The sequence below is a fragment of the Henckelia pumila genome, chromosome 3 (genome assembly GCF_033568475.1).
Source record: "Henckelia pumila isolate YLH828 chromosome 3, ASM3356847v2, whole genome shotgun sequence".
Lineage (NCBI taxonomy): Eukaryota > Viridiplantae > Streptophyta > Magnoliopsida > Lamiales > Gesneriaceae > Henckelia > Henckelia pumila.
Genome location: NC_133122.1, coordinates 193,560,059 through 193,576,990, shown reverse-complemented (window position 1 = coordinate 193,576,990; position 16,932 = coordinate 193,560,059). Strand labels below are relative to the sequence as shown.

The window sequence follows — 16,932 nt, the reverse complement described above, 5'->3', positions numbered from 1 at the left end:
ACTTGAATTCAAGTGAAAATAAAAAATTAGTTGTGACATTGGTACACTTCTAACGTCCCCATCTCGCCTAATAGACACAAGATTAAGTACTAAAATCAGACAAGATAGGAGAACTAATTGCATCAACACCCCTATAAAAAGAAAAAGAAAAAAGAAAAGCAAAACACATCCTCTAGGCCTCTACAACATTAATAACATTTTAAATCTCATATTTTAAACAATTAAACATAAAAAACATCCGTTTGATTTTTTGAAAATGAAAGATATATTAATCTAATCATATTTTTAGAAATTTTTAAAAAAAATTACAAACAAAATAATATTAGTAACTCCAGGTCATATGCAATCACCCTAGTTAAAAGTCTGCAGTTCTTTCAAACCTAACGTTTCCTTCATCTATTACAGTCTCGTGCTTCCTCTTTTTAGACAATTTAGCAGAGTCCGTGAATTGAGCAGCAGTCCTTGCCCGTAACTCCTCTAAGCTCTCACCTTCTTTGGCTCTCTCCAGAACCTACAAGGCAAGCACACAAGGGATCAATTACCACGCAACACAGGCTTGCCTTAAAACATCGGTGACACGCCGACTTACCAAATGACGTCCATAGAAATGCGTGTTCGAAAAAGCTTCAAGTGCATTCCGAGCTTCTTGCTTCGTCACATACTCAACAAAAGCAAAACCTCTATGGTTACCTAACCTCCTTGGTAGCCTTAAACTCTTTATCTGCGGTATTGAAAGCCACGAAATGAAGAGGGCACTGAATTCTATTGGCATGTTAATCCAATCTAAAGCATTAAATGAAACTTCCAACATATGGATTATTCTTTCTAGATAAATACTGAGACTAAACAAAATTGGACTCGTCAAATGGCTAAAAATGCATCAGTTTATTTTGGTAATGGGGCAAGGAAGATCCACTGATTTGAGTAGAACTAAGAAAGCTGAGCCACTCAAGAGATTCAGTCGTGATGAAGATCACTGACGATGGTCCCCAGCCACTCGTCAATTGGGGAAAAAAAAAAAATTTAACCACCTCACCTGTCCTTTCACTGCCGGGAAAAAACTTTTGATATTCTATATGAGAGTTCTAAGAAAAAAATAATCTCTCTTCCTGGTCGTCAAATGGGCCCAAGAATAAAAATAAGGAAGACTCGTATGGTGGTTGGGTGACAGGGAGTTGGATTTGATTGCATCCTTATAGTTGACAGTTAAAAAAAAAAAAAAAAAAAAGCATCAGCAACCATCACATAAGATGATTCATATGAAAGGTGATAACTGCCCACATCACCCTACAACAATAACTCGCAATATAATAGAAAGTCATTGATTAGTATTTGAACTTTTAATGAATTGTCTGATTATGTTAATCTAGGGGAACAACAATATAGTAACAGGCCATGCAACCCAGCCACAAATACGCTCCTTGGTTTTCTTCACCTTCATGGAAAACAAACACATGGTAGAAAGCAGCATTACATAAAACATTAATGATATAGGAATCTACCACCAAAACTTGAGAAAGCTCTAGATGTTATCATGTGCTAAAGTAGTGAAATTACAAATGATAAAAGAAATAATTAATAATCCGTTTTTAAGGGGATAATAAGCAATTTAATTACACCAAAAGATAAAATAGTTTTACCTGACCAAATGGACTAAATAATTGTCTCAGTTCCTTTTCTGTTGCCTCAAAAGCTACGTTCCTGATGATCAACTTTGTTGAACTGCGGTCATTCGCAATCTTTTTAGGCAACAACTCATCATTTTTAGCATGACAAAGTTGCAATATGAGGGCATGGCCATCGAGAACAGTTCCCTGTAGTGATACATCAAAAAATTTAGAAAACATGCAGAAGTGTAAATGCATGTGCCATTGTGTGGTACCGATGGAGTAGGTTGAATTCACTCACACGAAAAAAAATACCTGTAGATCCCTGCGAACACTGGCAGCTGTTTCGACGCTATCAAACTCCATGAAACCAAAACCCATTGAAATGTTCTTACCATTCTTTATGTGCTTCTTCACCCTGACACTAAGTAATTTTCCTCCCTTCATGTGCTCGGTAAAATGCTTTTTAATATCCGCTTCTGAAGTTTTGAAGTTGAGATTCTTAACATATATGGTGCGTGACTAGAGCAAAAAACAAAAGAAAATTTCAAAACCTGAAATAAAACACTTGAATAATTAAAGGCCAACCAGTTTGTATGTATATCTTCGAATTGGTGACCTGGTAAGATCCATTCGCAATGACATAATCCCACATCAACAGATCAAAGAAATGCATAGCCATAATGCCCCACATTCATGCAAACTGAAAATTCTTGAGCTAGTTCAATTATTTACATTTGCACTCTATATTGCCCACTAGTTATGCTGAATTCATAGGTTTTTGTACAATTTCCTTCCTTGGCCAGTTTCACTGACTCGATGGCCCTCTTACAATAAAGTTATGGTAAAAGTTAATTGGCAAGAATATATCTTCATGATCAGTGATTTAATTGTTCTAACAATGGCGCTCTAGTTATGTTTAGTTCTCTGCTTTAGATATCCACTACAGCTTTCCGAAGCTTAATAATTTGATACATTACAGAATTTTTGCATTTAATGTAAGAGCATTTTCATTTTTCACTTATATTCCACCCTCTCTACATAGTAAATAACAAAACTATCAAATGGGATTGACCCATAATGGTAGGCAAGCGACTCTGTGGTACTTGATTTAATAAGATGCTATATAAGGAAAGATGTAACACTTTGTTACTCCACTGGGCAAGTGTAACTATATAAAACAAGACATGCATAGTTCAGAAACAACCTCAATTCTATCATTATCAACATCCGCCTCTGTTAGTTCGACAACTTGTTGCTCGAGCAAAGCTCTCTTGACATCAAGTTGATGGACAGTAACTTTATCAAATGTTGCAGTTTGACTAAGAATATTGTAAGGTGCCCATTCCAGATACAGCGGAACATCCCTATGGTAACAACAGATAACCATCAACTTCCCAAATCACAGCCAACAAATTTCAATCTAGCAACAATTAATTCCAACAGGAACAAAAAGATAAGCAACTTTTATTCTTGTATCCATTGTGTTGTAGGCATATAATTATCTCGAGTCCATCAAAGCTAGATTGGTGCATATTCATCCAACGTACAGATTCATCCCATTATTTTTAATTTTCTTACTTTGCTCAAGAGAGTCGTAGATACTATTCGTACACTATAGTCAATATTGTCACCACACACATACCTCTATAATAGGCATCTTACTTACGTGCACTCAACGACTTAATCCCTCAATAGACATAAGCACTCAACTTGCTGTCAGAGAGCAAGGATGCCAATAAAAACTAACGGCACTGAACTACTAAATCAACTTACTTGTACCGCTTGTATGTTAAACCTTTGAAAGCTGCACGTGCTTCAGCAGGTTCTAGGAAGAGAACCTGGAGTATTGGTAAGAAAGAGGAATTTGATTAGCTAATATATATGATAACAAATGCCATCAAGTTCATTTTCAGAACCTAGTATGATAGAAATTTGCTGCACAAAGTTGGCATCATGCTACTGAAAAGTGTTTTGCGGGAACTCTCTAAGTATCAAGGAGTACTTTGATCAAATCCAGGAGCTAGGCATGTAATGCAAGCAGACAAGGCAAATTACTTTGTCGGGTATGAATGCAAAACATGCATGGATTATAACAATCCATATTGCCAATCAGTCACCCGAATCATATCCTACTTTTCTCAACTATACTTGGTTATTATCCGCAGTGATCCAGTACAAATTGATAGAGATGATATCTGGAAACAGATTTTTTGAAGTATGTATGTAAACTAAAGGGATCCCTTCCTACATAATTACCAACTTAAAAGCTCGATTGATGAAAAACAGACATCGTTGGTTCACAAGAAAATACAATCTGAGCTTGAGAAAGAACAAAAAAAAAAAGGAAAGGAAAGAAAAGAAAAGAAAAGAAAAGAAAAAATCATACCAAAGCTAAGGTTTTTGTAGGAGGTAAAATGACTTTGTCCAAGCTGCCAAATTTCCCAAACATGTTGGCTAGCTCATTTTCAGATGAACTGTAAGGCAAATTCTTAACTAAAATAACATGGTTGCTTCTCTTCAGGCCATCACTTCTACCAGAGGCAAACTCCTCTAATGAGGCAATATTAACCCCAGCACTTGAGAGAGCTTTCTTTGTCTCAGCAATCACTTGAGTCTCCCCCAACGCAATTCGCACAGCAAGATCATCGGATTCTTTATCTAGAAGTTCACTTTTACTAACACCATATTTTCGTGCAATATTTTCAACAACCTACAATACGTAAGAATCATAATAAAATATTGGATCAGAGTACGAGTCTATAAGATAAAGTTAACGCTGTCATGTAGGTAGCATTTACAAGCAGAGCTTGAGAGTTGAGTGTCAGTATTCTAGGCACGAGAGAAAGAAAATAAAATCTAGTACCAGACTGCTACTACCCCATACATCTTAGTTAAAAAATGAAACATCAAGTAATCTTAGTTCAAAATTGAAACATCATGTAGTTTCAGCACGAGGAAATCCCCAGCCTCTCTCTGTTATTTTGAGGATAGTTTTGGAAGAAGGAAGCATATCTCTAGCCTCCACCAACTTAGTTAAAATCCTAACTGTGCTTTTTTTTATCCTCGCATTCTGAAAAGGCACAACCAAACTCAATGATGCATTAATGCTGTAACCGTATTGGGGGACTAATTGTTTATGCCAGTCCTCATATTGACTTTTTTAACTTACAGTATCAGAGCGCATATATAAACTATTCCATGCTTGTGTGTTTCCACGGGCTTCTGATGCTTTCCTTTCCTCTTCTCTCTGTTGCTTCAATGTTTTTGAAGGGTGCTTGTCAAAATCGCTGGTCCAGCAGAAGAAATTCAGCAATCAATACACTCTACCGCAGTACTGCTCAAACAGAACTGAAAAAATAACACAAGTAGTTAACTTGAAATGCATACTCTTGTTTGCCATTAATATTTTTCGGTTTAGCAGGCATGATGTGCAATAATCTCCCCTGAAAGATTGCATTGTCCATCTCTACCAGCGCCCTGAAAACACAAATCAATCATTTTTCTATGGGAGGTAAAACACGTTCACACGTGTACAAATGGTCATGATTGTCGTCAGAAAAAAATATTTTAAAAAAATGAGACAAGATCAGATTACACTTTCTGATATTTGAGAGTAAGTTGAACTCCACAATTTAAAAATAAGTGTCAAGTTTATTGGTGATATTGTTAAAACTTCAGCATCCAAATCTAATGCATCTACCTCATCAGAATGTCACAATTCAACACATCAAAGCTATTCTAACCTCCAATGTAGTGTCTATTTAGCTGAGGATATAGTACCTAGCAGCAGATTCTGGAAGAGCAAAGAGAATGTAAGCAAATCCTTTGGACCGTTTAGAATCTTTATCAAAAACAATATGGACCTCGGAAATACTGCCATATTTGCCAAAGTGGTCTTCTAGATCTTCTTCACTGTATCACATCAGGAAGTGTCAGAGAAAGTAAAGCCATATAAAAGAAAAGGGAGAAAAGACAAACCGTGTAAGATCAGTACTGTACAAGAAACAAAACATAGCCGCCCGCACTATGTTAGCATAGCACTTAAACAAGGACATGAGGACACATACGTGGCCGTGTAGGGAAGATTGCGGATGAATAAACGGCTAGATCCTATGACTTCCTCATTCTCATTGGTTGAATAAGATGAGTGGCTTGCTGACTCAATTATTTTATGTTCTCCAAAAGAGCCTCTCCCATCTTCCCTGCCTGAAAAATCTTGTTCGAGGATATCCTCCACGGGATCGATATTGCTCTTGGTCTGACCATCACCGTCACAAACATCATTATCACTATGATCATCACCAACTTCGTTGTCACTACTTTCTGAGTCTGACCAATCCTTCTTAATTCTGCTCCTAAAGTAATCCATGTCAGACACAACCTCATCATGAGCCAAAACATTTGGTTTGTCTGTGTCTTGTTTATCTATTGATGTATTACGACCTTCTCCCTTCAGTTCCTCCAGATCATAATCCAGTACGTCTAATTTCCTTTCGCATCCTTCTGCCATCTGAACTATACTTTTTGATGCTACTTTATTTTGAACCACTGACGAGGCTGCAAGTGCATCATTAGACCACAATTTGGATTTACTACGATGCTGCATGAGCTCGAGGAACTCCTGAAATTGAGGGTCCCCATTATCATCTCCCTTCTCACTTTTCAGACTCTCCCCTTTTAATACTGCAGCTTTAGAACCTTTGAAACCAACAACTTTCTTATCCGCTTCAGTTGTATTCTCCTTTTGCTTCTTTGAGTGCCGACTCCAAGGTCGTGGGATGTCAGGATCTCCAACCTTCCACGCAACCTGGTCATTGAAATGCAAAGGTAACTCTTGTCCTCTTCAAAAGTATCAAATCTTAAACGTATTCTTTCAGCAACCGGTACATGTGGTGGCATTCCATGCAGTTAAATAGGGAGTCCGACAAAACAAATCACTACCAATTTGTCATTTTATCAAAAGTTCATGTACCAAATTGCTTTTTACCAATGTAAAAAAGCACTCAAAATAACTCTATTTCCTCTATTCTCTTGATAATCGAACTTTTCCAAAATATGTCTATTCCTCTCTAAGTCTGAAATTCATCTAAATTCCATTTCGTCTAATAAAAATCTTTGGAATTTGATGGTAGAAATCTAAAAAATATAGCAAAAGGCGTGATGAAGAAAAAAAAGCAACAAACCTCACATGTAATCCGGCAAGTATCCAAGAAAGACTTATTGAAGTACTTTATGGCTTCCTCGGCTTCATGTTCTGTCCTAAACCCAATGAAACCAAACTGCCTACTCTTACCATCCCTGCACTAACACAACAATTATAATTATAACAAAATAAAATGCCAGAGTCAATTGAGAAAACAATCTGTTAGAATGAACAGATCAAGGAAGAAGTGGTTACCGAGTACGCATGATCTTGGCATCAGTAACTTCACCTTTCTGGGAAAAAAACTCTCTCAGGCGGTCTTCAGTTACATACTTTGGCAAATTTTTTGCACACAGTCTTGACCTTCAATACAAGATTGATTACAAAAATAGCACCATTAATACTGTGTGAGGAATGAATCGTGAGAAACTGAGAACACGAAACTTACATATTTTGATGGTTTTTAAGGTCTGTATGAATACCGAAACCAATAATGTGTAGCAGTATCTGAGAAAAAACAGACCAATAACCAAAATCAAAAACAAAAATAAGAAACCCAGAAGTTCCAGTATATAGAGGCGGTCCCTCTGCTTAATTTTCATTTACCCACAGATCTATACTTACCCAAGGACAGAATATCTATGTTGTTTTCCACTCTTCTGTTCCAAGGCTCGGCAAAGAAAAAACCGGTAGCATGTGCCAAAAAAAGATGCATTATTCTTTGAATGAGAATTTTTAATTTATATGCACCAAACCAGGGAGATGCAATGAGCACAATTCCGCATAGAATTAACATCAATTAACTTAAGAATACAAGAACAGATTAAAGAAAACACACTGATTCAACTTACTGATGTTTTATAATTTATACATCCACCACATGAAACAAACTAGTGCATTAAAATATAAAATAAGCTGACTGTGTGATACTGTGATTGATGGGCAGCGCACTTACTGGTGTGGTGGCTGGCGAGCGGAAAATTCTTCACAATAATGTTTATTTGATTGGGGTGGCTTGTTCTTACAAATGGTTACGTGCTAAAAAGAAATTACAGTACTGCCATGGTGACTGGTGAACGTCGAACTGCTGAAGGTGTGGACTTGGATGGTGGTGGCTACCCTGTGAGAGGCTGGAGCGGTGGACGTCGACGGTGGTGAGGGCGGCGGCGGTAGTGCAAGGGTTTTTATTTGGTTTGAGTCTGACGTGGTAGAGTGCAGGAGAGAAGAAATTCAATAAAAACTCTTATTTTTAAGAAAAAAAAAAACTATATAATCGAAGATTTTGTATTCCGTATTTGTTAAAAATAAATACGCTCATTTTTTATTTCTAGTTTATTTATGGTAATATATATATATATATATATTGACAATGATATTCGTTTATTGGTTATTCTAATTTTAGTAAATCGATCTTAAGTCCTAAAATAATACTTAAAACGTTACATGTATAAAAAAAATATGTAAAAATTTAGAAACAAAATTACACAATTCATTAAATTATCGTTACTTTTGTTTTTTGTTTTGTTTTTACCGATTTGTCATTTTTTAATTTTAATTTTTTCCCTTTTTATTTAAATTTTTCAATCAAGTGATATTTCATTCTCATATTTTAATATCTTATTCCATAACAATTTTTTTTTATCTAAATTTTAAAAAATAATATTTTCAAGTAATCACATTATCTTATAAAAATACATTTATATTTTAAAACTAAATAAAAATTTGTAGTTAATATATTTTTGTGTAAATATTTTTCACAATAAAAAAAATTATCTCGTCAAATGAATAAAGTTCACAATATCTTACTATTTAATTAAAATTTTGCATCTTATACTAAGTAACTTCCAATTAATTTCGTGAAGCCTAAAATTAGTTTAACCGAATACTCATTTTTTCCCCTTTTTTACCCAAAAAAAATTGATTGTTCTTAGTAGTAAGATATATTTTTTTAAAATTTGATCTTTATATGTATATATACAAAATAATTATTATAATTTTTACAATATTACATTTTCAGGTTGTAAATAAAAGTGTTATATTCGAGTTTATTAAGATACATTATAATTTTTTTATAACATAAGAAATAATTATAATTTATTATAAGGATTTACTTGTATTTGAGTATCATGTTTCATGTATTGAGTAAACAGTACCTATTTTACACTCGTGGATCCTACTTTCAGATCAAACAATCACAAGCACAAAAACTCTAAACCATAGATAGAGATTTTTCGACAGAGATTTCATGTTAGCTGGTGCATCGTTCATGCGAGCTACCGTAGAGTTTCATGTGCGCATAACTATGTATATAAATAGCATGTTGTCGGAAAGCAATAGCTGCCTACAAAGAGTTTCTCAATCATTTCAACTCTCAACTTCTTACAGCAAGCAAATTTCAATTTTCTTGAAATCAAGAAAAGTGAAGAAAAGTGAACCAGGACTGCGGATTTCTTCTAGACGGGCATCAAACAGTTTTCCAGCTGGCATGGATTTCATACCTTTCGTAGTAGAACAAACAACTTCTGGTCCAGTTCGAATCTAGCAGCAATCGAAGGATCTCCCTTGAGCATCATCAGTAGCCCACCAAAGGAAACATATATATCCCTAAAACCAGTAGCAAACAAATCTCGGACAAAATACACTAAAAGCATACAACATTAATCAACACTAGGTAAAGAAGGAATTGAAGCGGAAAATTAACAAAAACCATGGAAACACAACCATTTACTAAATCATCAATATTACCAAATTGTTCGAACATGCAATGAAGATTAAGAAAGAGTGCAGGTTGCACCAAGGAAATGTTGAAGATGTAATTGATCACTTCTTTACCATTGTTTCACTAGCATTCTACTCCCAGATATGTATTATAATAACAATAGTTTCTAGGTGACTTTTCAGCAAAACACACATATGAATGTCATGAAAGATGAATGCATACGCTTTAACATGCTTCTCTTTGGTCTCTTCAGAGATTTTGTACAACTTCCCTTGCATGACATAATCAAACTTATCTGCAAGCGATTTTCTGTTACCCTGAAATCAGATTATAATTAACACAAAGCTAATCAATTGTTTCTCCCAGTGACAGTGCAAGAGAATAATTAGTTGCTCAACTGGAATATAAAATAGCATTTGACCAGAAAAACCCAAGAAAAAGTACAGGTAACTGATATTTTGTTTTCCCTTGATATTGATAATGCATGAGTAAGTTTGTTGCTTCACATCAATCTGAATGTCACGACTCCACAAACTAGAGGACAAGTACCTCTGTTTCAATTGTGTGCCTTATGAGCTGTTTCATTCCCAAGACAGGCCAGAATTCAGCAAGGGGACAGTAAAATATAATTCTAAAGCTACCGAGGAGCCTATGGTCAGCCTATTGGTATCAACAAGATCCCAACCTACAAATATATTTGCAAAACAGTACAGCTTGCAAATTTTGCAACAGCAACCAATGAGGATAAAGAACTTAACGAAACTGGCTCTTGTATCAAGAAAGTATCAACATGAATCTGCTTGCGCTCAAATACAATGTCTCCACTAAACAGAGCAATAAAATGTTCTACAATCATGTAACTGGATGTTACTAGGGGAAAAAAATTTGTGGGAATATGTAACTGAACAAAAGTTGCAAAAACTTGTAATATGTCAAGCACGTGTACCGGAGTGTAGAAACCACTGTCTGGTGTTCCATCCAAATTCAGAGTAGATGCCAAGACCATCATAAATTTCTCTCCAACATACATCGGATATATATCCGTATTGACATCAAGGTACAAGAGCATGTCAAATTGTTCACTTCTGGCAGCAATGCGTGAAGCTAAAGAAAGAATAACAAAAGATTAAAAGTTTGGATGGACAACATTCCAGATCAAGACATGTCACAGAACAAAGATTAAAGCAGTACATAGTATGGAAGGATAACTTAGAGAAGCATGAAAACAGTAAGAAAATCATAGGATTGAACACACAAGTATTCGTTTCTGATTTAACAGCAGTTTGTGCTGTTAATGTGCAGACGGGCCCAGATTAAAGATGCTCATTTTTTCACTTGGAAGTGTATTCATCTATTACAGAACCATATTTCTTAAATCAGCTAATTTGTGTAACAGCACTGCTGTTAGTTAACAGCAGTTTGTGCTGTTAGTCAACACCACTCCCGTCAATAGCAGTTTCTACTATGTTTCATCTCTTCATTATCCTAACTGATCTATCATTTACAGGTCATCCATTCAAGGTGTGAATGGCCAATTTTCATAGATAGTCAAGTCCTAAAGGTGAGATTAACTCATCATGTTTATGATGGCCTCACACGCCTCAAATGTTGGGCTTAATTAACTGAGCCTACTTTAGGGTCTTAGAGCAATGCTTAGAATGGATATCTAATTTCTAATACCCAGCCTCGAGCATATTTCCCAGTGGACAGCAATGAGCACAGGCACAGGTGGACATAGCAGCTTGCCAAAGCAGAGCTACAACTAATCCAACGGTTAATGACCAACCTGGTCTTCAAAATAGCCTTAGATACATATTCATCTCATATGTACATTACAAGGGAATTAGGGATAAATGTTTAATTGACCTCACCACCAAAGAAAAATTCAATTAGTGGTGTCAAATCTTTTCAAAATGGAAAAGGTATTAGTGGATTATCATAAATAATTTGTTATGATGAATATAGACAATTAGATAAATTCTAAGAGACTAATATAATAAATTAAACATCAGATTACCAACACGCTTCTTAGTGCTATGATTCCAAAAAAAAATAAAAAATCAGATTATCAATTAATGCCTTTCTGGTCCTCAATATTTTCAGAAGCAAACACATAGTCATGAATACATATTATTTTTCATTTCTCATTAATATACAAAAATCATGGCAATCAATTTTGTACGGTGTATGATATATTTTTTTGTTTGATTAGAAGAACAATAATCAAGATCATTTATTCTTTCAAAGAGGTGTAAATATATTTTACAAAAGGAGGTTGATAAAACATGAAATAACTGTGGTAAACTAGCATTTCCGCTTGAGCAATACTACTAAAATCAACTGTAAACATAAGTGAGAAGTCTCTACACAAATATAATTGTTGCTAGCCCAACTGATGCTGCCTCCTCTGCAGCCAAGGTTTTGCTTAGATTCTACTGTTGTTATGTTCCAGTTGTTAGAATTTACTGCTCTGTTATGTTCAGTGCTGAGCTTAGTTACGTTTTTCCGAAGGACGTATAATTTTGTCAGCATTTACATGTGCCCCAGCTAGCCTCCTTCGAGGATTGTAGCCACTATTCTCAACCACAAAAATCAGTCAATGCCGGAGTTCCTTGAGCACCCTAGCTCGTTTAAACTCAACAATTATCGCTTAGTTTCTTACACCGAAAATATATTTCTGAAAATAACAACTTAGTGTGTGGAGTATGGAAAGAATTAAATTAGTAGACTGGAACTTTAGCTTCAAATGGATTTCACACCCTCTAATACACGGGTCTCACCTTACCCGTGATTTACAGTAAAAGTGTTGGTTTCATAGACACGTAAATCAACCTTTATTCATTTTCGTATATGTTGTCTTCAATACTCGTTTACTGCATATATTCTTGGCGCTTATTTTTTACAGAATTATTACAAATTAAGGGCGGATAAGCAATCAACTATTGTAAAGAACCCTTTAAATTTTCTGACATATAAATACTATGTGCATCTACATCTCTATCTCACATACACATGGAAAAAAAAAGATGAGTGTGGATAAAATAACCAAAAGGGTACCTTTATCAAATTTTTTACCATCTGGGTCTAGTGCTTCCACTCGAAATATGTCTTCAAACAGCGTTTCCACCATTTTAGCAGGCAAAGGAAAACCTAAAACCCAAAAGAAGAATCAGATGGGCCAATGGTGCAAACTATCTATCAACTCTAATAATAGCAAGGTTTACTGGCCCAAGCTGAGCTCCTAGCTAGCTCAAGCTCACGCAGAATTCAGACAGCTGAAATTTTTCGAGATGACAACCACTCAATCTCGGCCCCTGTCCACGTGACTTTAACTTTGGAAGCTGAAACCAGCCAACGAACTCAAATAGCATACAAAAGCTAAAAAACACTATCAATTTCATTTCCAGTTGAAAAAAACGTCAATTGTATCTCCAAATTAGGTCGCCCAATATATACATACTCATGAAATCGGTAACTCAGCAATAAAGGTCGTCTTTTTTTTTTCTTTTTTTTTACCAGGAGTACACATTACAATTACGCAGTTCACGTACGCTATATCAATACAAAGGAATTCGTATAATCCTCAAACAGTCACACGTATGCAATTTGTCGGAAATCAGAGAGTAAGCAGGTAACCTTGTGCGATTCGCCTTCTTCTCGTTTCGCGATTCGTCGAGGGAACAACAGTTGCAAAGGTGATTCTGGGCTCAAGCGGAGATGATGCTAAATTAAGATTTATTTGAACAAACACCCTCACAAATATTGAAAATGCACACTTGAAAATTTTCAAATATTAAAAATGCACACTTCTCCGCTGTGAAATTTTAATAGCATCTTCAACCCTAATCTTTTAAAAAATTAGCACACCCACGCGCCCCTCATATTACTGGGTAAAGATTTTGATATTTTTTGCACCAAATACCCTTGTAAAATATAAAAAATGCATATTTGACCCTTGTGAAAATAATTTTTAAAATTATTCAACCCATAACACACAATTTTTATTAAAATCTAATTATAAAATATTTAGCAAACACTTTTTGTTTTATTAATTTTATTTTTAATTTTAAATTTATTATAATTATATAATTATTTTCTAAAAAATATTATTATTTTATCTTCTTATCATTATTTTATTAAACTTTATTCTTGTTTTCAACTTTTTCATTAAACATGCATTCATAAACAAGTATTTAAATAATTTCAAGTACCAAAATATTGAACTAAACAGATAAGTTTAAACATATTGCTTTTTCGATTTAAAACTATATATTATTGAACCAAAATTTAAATTTTACGAGAATATGCATTGCATAATTTGTAATAAATAATAAAAAAATAACATGTTTATATAATTATAAATCGAAAAGGTAACATTCTTGAACTTATCATTTAATTCAATATTTTAGTATTTTTAGATATTTAAATCTTTATATATGAATCATATTTAATGGAAAATTTTAAAACACGAAGTGATTTGATAAAATAATGATAACGAGATAAAATAATAATTTTTTTTGAAATAAATTAATTATAAATTATAAATTTAAATTAAAAATTAAAATAAATAAAATTAAAAATATTTTAAAAATATTTTATAATTAGATCTTAATAAATATTGTGTATTATTATTTAATGCAAATTCTACAATGCATTTTAAAAAATTTATATTTTGGTTCAAAAATCTATAATCCTAAATTGAAAAGTAATATGCATGAAATTATCATTTTGATTTAATATTTTAGTACTTTTAGGTATTTAAATCTCGTTTATGAATATATTTTTAATTGAAAAGTTGAAAACAAGAAGAAAAACTAATAAAATATTGATAAAAAGATAAAATAATAATATTTTTTAGAAAATAATTATATAATCATAATAAATTTAAATTTAAAATTAAAAATAAAATTAATAAAACGAAAAGTTTTTGCTAAATATTTTATAATTAGATTTTAATAAAAATTGTGTATTATGGGTTGAATAGATTTAAAAATTATTTTCACAGGAGTCAAATATGTATTTTTTATATTTCACAGGGGTATTTTGTGCAAAAAAAAATATCAAAATCTTTGCACAGTCGCATGAGGGGCGCGTGCGCAACAATCATTCATCTGAAGGGGTGAGTGTGTTAATTTTTTAAAAGGTTAGGGTTGAAGATGCCTATTAAAATTTCACAGGGGTGAAGTGTGCATTTTCAATATTTCACATGGGTGTTTGGTGCAAATAACTCGCTAAATTAATATCCCCAAACTTTTGTTCAGTGGTTAATTTCACGATATTCTATGTCAAAATTATTGCTCGATATTAAAATTTGTTGTTTTAAAGGTTTCATTCGGATATTTACTTTAAAAATATTTTTAATATTTTATAAGTGAAGCAAATTTAAAATATGTATTAAGATAAAATTTTTAAAAAAAATATTTTTTTAAAAATGTTCTTTAAGTATAATTGTTCAAATTAAATATTTATTCTTAAAATAATTTTTAAAATATTTTAAAAAAATTTTAAAAAATACTTTTATAAACAAGTTTTATAAATATATGTCCAAATATAATTAAAAGTTTGGATTTTGTTTTACCCATATTTCGTAGATCTCTATTTCGTAAATGAGATTAGACTTGTCCAAAACATAAATCATATTTGATCTCTATACATCAAATAATTTATGAGAAAAATCTTGAGATTAATTATCATACTCGGGATTAATATATAATAACGAGTCAATAACAAATCATATATGAACGTGCAGACTTTCTTCCTTGTTACATTGTGATGATCCGAGTTCTAATCTCTCATTAATCTCATTAATCATTATTAAACCATGTTAGACAATAATCAAAGTCTAAACAAAAGAATAAATTTTTTTTTTTTTTCTAACATATTACACGGCGCATGCGCGGCAGGTCTTCTCGCGCGCGCGCCGGCCTCCAAATTCGAAGGTTGCGACTTGGCTTGCGCGCGCGCGAGCAGGGGCTCGCCCGTGCGCCAGCCAATGCTGCAGAAAAAAATTACATTTCCCTGTTGCTGTCAAATACTCCATCATGCACATATTTGGTTCAAGATCAATTCCTACCAACGTCTAGACATGATGAAATCAAGCATAACAACTACCATGCATTCCAACATGCTTTCAATGCTAGTAATAAACCAATCCAAAGCTTTACTACATCAACATAATATCATAAACATGCAAGATCATTGTCATATATCAAAATCAAGATACATCCTGATGGAATCAAGTAGTTACATCATTTCTCAAGTTCTAAATACAACAACAAGACCTTAACTAGATCATCTACAAGTCTTGTACAAGTATCTTTAAACATGATCATGATTGAGACTCATTAAACTTCATGACAGCACACATAACTCCTAACTCGGATCCTCACGCTATATCGATTTCATCCCTTGTTCTTTAAGTCCGCCTTTGCCCGATTCCACTTCCTCCTATTGCAATGACACATACAACAAAACAATAGCCGGATAACTCCGGTGAGAAATAGATTTCCCAGTAAAAGCAACTAAACATGCATAATCAATATCACAATCATGATATAGAAGTAAATACAATGCATGCTTTCAAAACAAGGTTCTTTTCATCATTCATCAATTGGGATCCCGAGAAGAAGATATCATAGCTAATCCACCGACACACCCTATCGAGGTGGGGCTACTATCTTGCTCCTCTAGACTTTGAAGCCATTATATATGTAGCTCAGACGCTAGGCTCAAACAACCACCCAGGCCATACATATACAATCCCTCAAATCGTCTATTCGAACGTGTCCGTTCATTTCAAACTCAAAGGAATAAGTCATCAAGATGAATGCAACATGTAACATAATCAGGGCATTCATTATATCAAGAACTTATTCAAGTAATCAAAAGAAAGCACATAAGAGCACTTAAACAAACAAGTATGTGAATTGAGGGAACTCGATACAAACCATCTTGAGTTGTAATCCCAATCAAATTGTAGTCCACTTTTACCTTTCAAATGTGATGTCTAGAAGGTCTTCAAACTTGTCAAAATCTGTACAAGATCACACACCAAGCATAACTCAAAATCTGCTCAAGATCAACCCCAAACTTCAACAAGAATTCCAAAGAAAACTCTACCAACCTTGTTCAATCTTCTATCGGTTTCGAAGTCGACGTTCTTGAGTTGAGTTGCCCTGTTTATGCACTGAGACAATAGCATAACAAACAAGGAACCATTATCTAATAGTTCAGCAACTTCCAAAGCCAAAAACAATATCAAATCACTTCAATTCAAGAATTCGACGGCATTTCGATATAACTCGGCGATTCCCGCAAATCTCTAAATCATTTCAAACATTCATATCACTTATTCAACCTCTAAACCAACATATCAGCAGGTGTATAGATTGAATCACAGCTAAGAAAGCATAAGAACAAGATATACAACTCAAGCTTCAATCAAACTTCAAGATTAACAA

The 16,932-nt window shown here is 33.8% G+C and overlaps 2 protein-coding genes across 5 annotated transcripts; both read right to left on the bottom strand.

The window, feature by feature from the left end:
- Positions 1 to 217: 217 nt before the first annotated feature.
- Positions 218 to 7,977, bottom strand: LOC140890476 (uncharacterized). Of its 3 annotated transcripts, XM_073298300.1 has the most exons (16): positions 7,709 to 7,977; positions 7,378 to 7,412; positions 7,202 to 7,260; positions 7,009 to 7,116; positions 6,794 to 6,908; positions 5,678 to 6,417; positions 5,391 to 5,522; positions 4,998 to 5,087; positions 4,780 to 4,897; positions 3,997 to 4,320; positions 3,384 to 3,448; positions 2,815 to 2,974; positions 1,923 to 2,129; positions 1,641 to 1,814; positions 590 to 721; positions 218 to 511 (listed from the first exon to the last, which is right to left on the bottom strand). In XM_073298300.1, coding segments are annotated over exons 3-16 (2,523 nt in total). In that variant the 5' UTR covers positions 7,204 to 7,260; positions 7,378 to 7,412; positions 7,709 to 7,977; the 3' UTR covers positions 218 to 355. The 3 variants fall into 3 exon arrangements, with proteins under 3 accessions (XP_073154401.1, XP_073154403.1, XP_073154402.1); XM_073298302.1 differs by lacking the exon at positions 7,378 to 7,412; XM_073298301.1 differs by lacking the exon at positions 7,709 to 7,977 and having other exon boundaries at positions 7,378 to 7,684.
- Positions 7,978 to 8,978: 1,001 nt separating this feature from the next.
- Positions 8,979 to 13,206, bottom strand: LOC140890871 (DNA-directed RNA polymerases II and V subunit 8A-like). Of its 2 annotated transcripts, none has more exons than XM_073299004.1 (5): positions 13,109 to 13,206; positions 12,530 to 12,622; positions 10,419 to 10,576; positions 9,695 to 9,789; positions 8,979 to 9,357 (listed from the first exon to the last, which is right to left on the bottom strand). In XM_073299004.1, the coding sequence occupies exons 2-5, from the start codon at positions 12,600 to 12,602 to the stop codon at positions 9,246 to 9,248; spliced, it is 438 nt and encodes a 145-aa protein (XP_073155105.1). In that variant the 5' UTR covers positions 12,603 to 12,622; positions 13,109 to 13,206; the 3' UTR covers positions 8,979 to 9,245. The 2 variants fall into 2 exon arrangements, with proteins under 2 accessions (XP_073155105.1, XP_073155106.1); XM_073299005.1 differs by lacking the exon at positions 13,109 to 13,206 and adding an exon at positions 12,697 to 13,099.
- Between the last annotated feature and the right edge of the window lie 3,726 nt (positions 13,207 to 16,932).

Excerpts from the sequence above, each read along its gene's own strand:
- LOC140890871 (XM_073299004.1), bottom strand. The coding sequence starts at position 12,602 with ATGGTGGAAACGCTGTTTGAAGACATATTTCGAGTGGAAGCACTAGAC. Across the intron at positions 10,577-12,529 it reads TGGTAAAAAATTTGATAAAG|CTTCACGCATTGCTGCCAGA; the intron begins GTACCCTTTTGG and ends TTCTTTCTTTAG. Across the intron at positions 9,790-10,418 it reads ACAGTGGTTTCTACACTCCG|GGTAACAGAAAATCGCTTGC; the intron begins GTACACGTGCTT and ends ATCTGATTTCAG.
- LOC140890476 (XM_073298300.1), bottom strand. Across the intron at positions 6,909-7,008 it reads GCCAAGATCATGCGTACTCG|GGATGGTAAGAGTAGGCAGT; the intron begins GTAACCACTTCT and ends GTGTTAGTGCAG. Across the intron at positions 512-589 it reads ATTTCTATGGACGTCATTTG|GTTCTGGAGAGAGCCAAAGA; the intron begins GTAAGTCGGCGT and ends CTTGCCTTGTAG.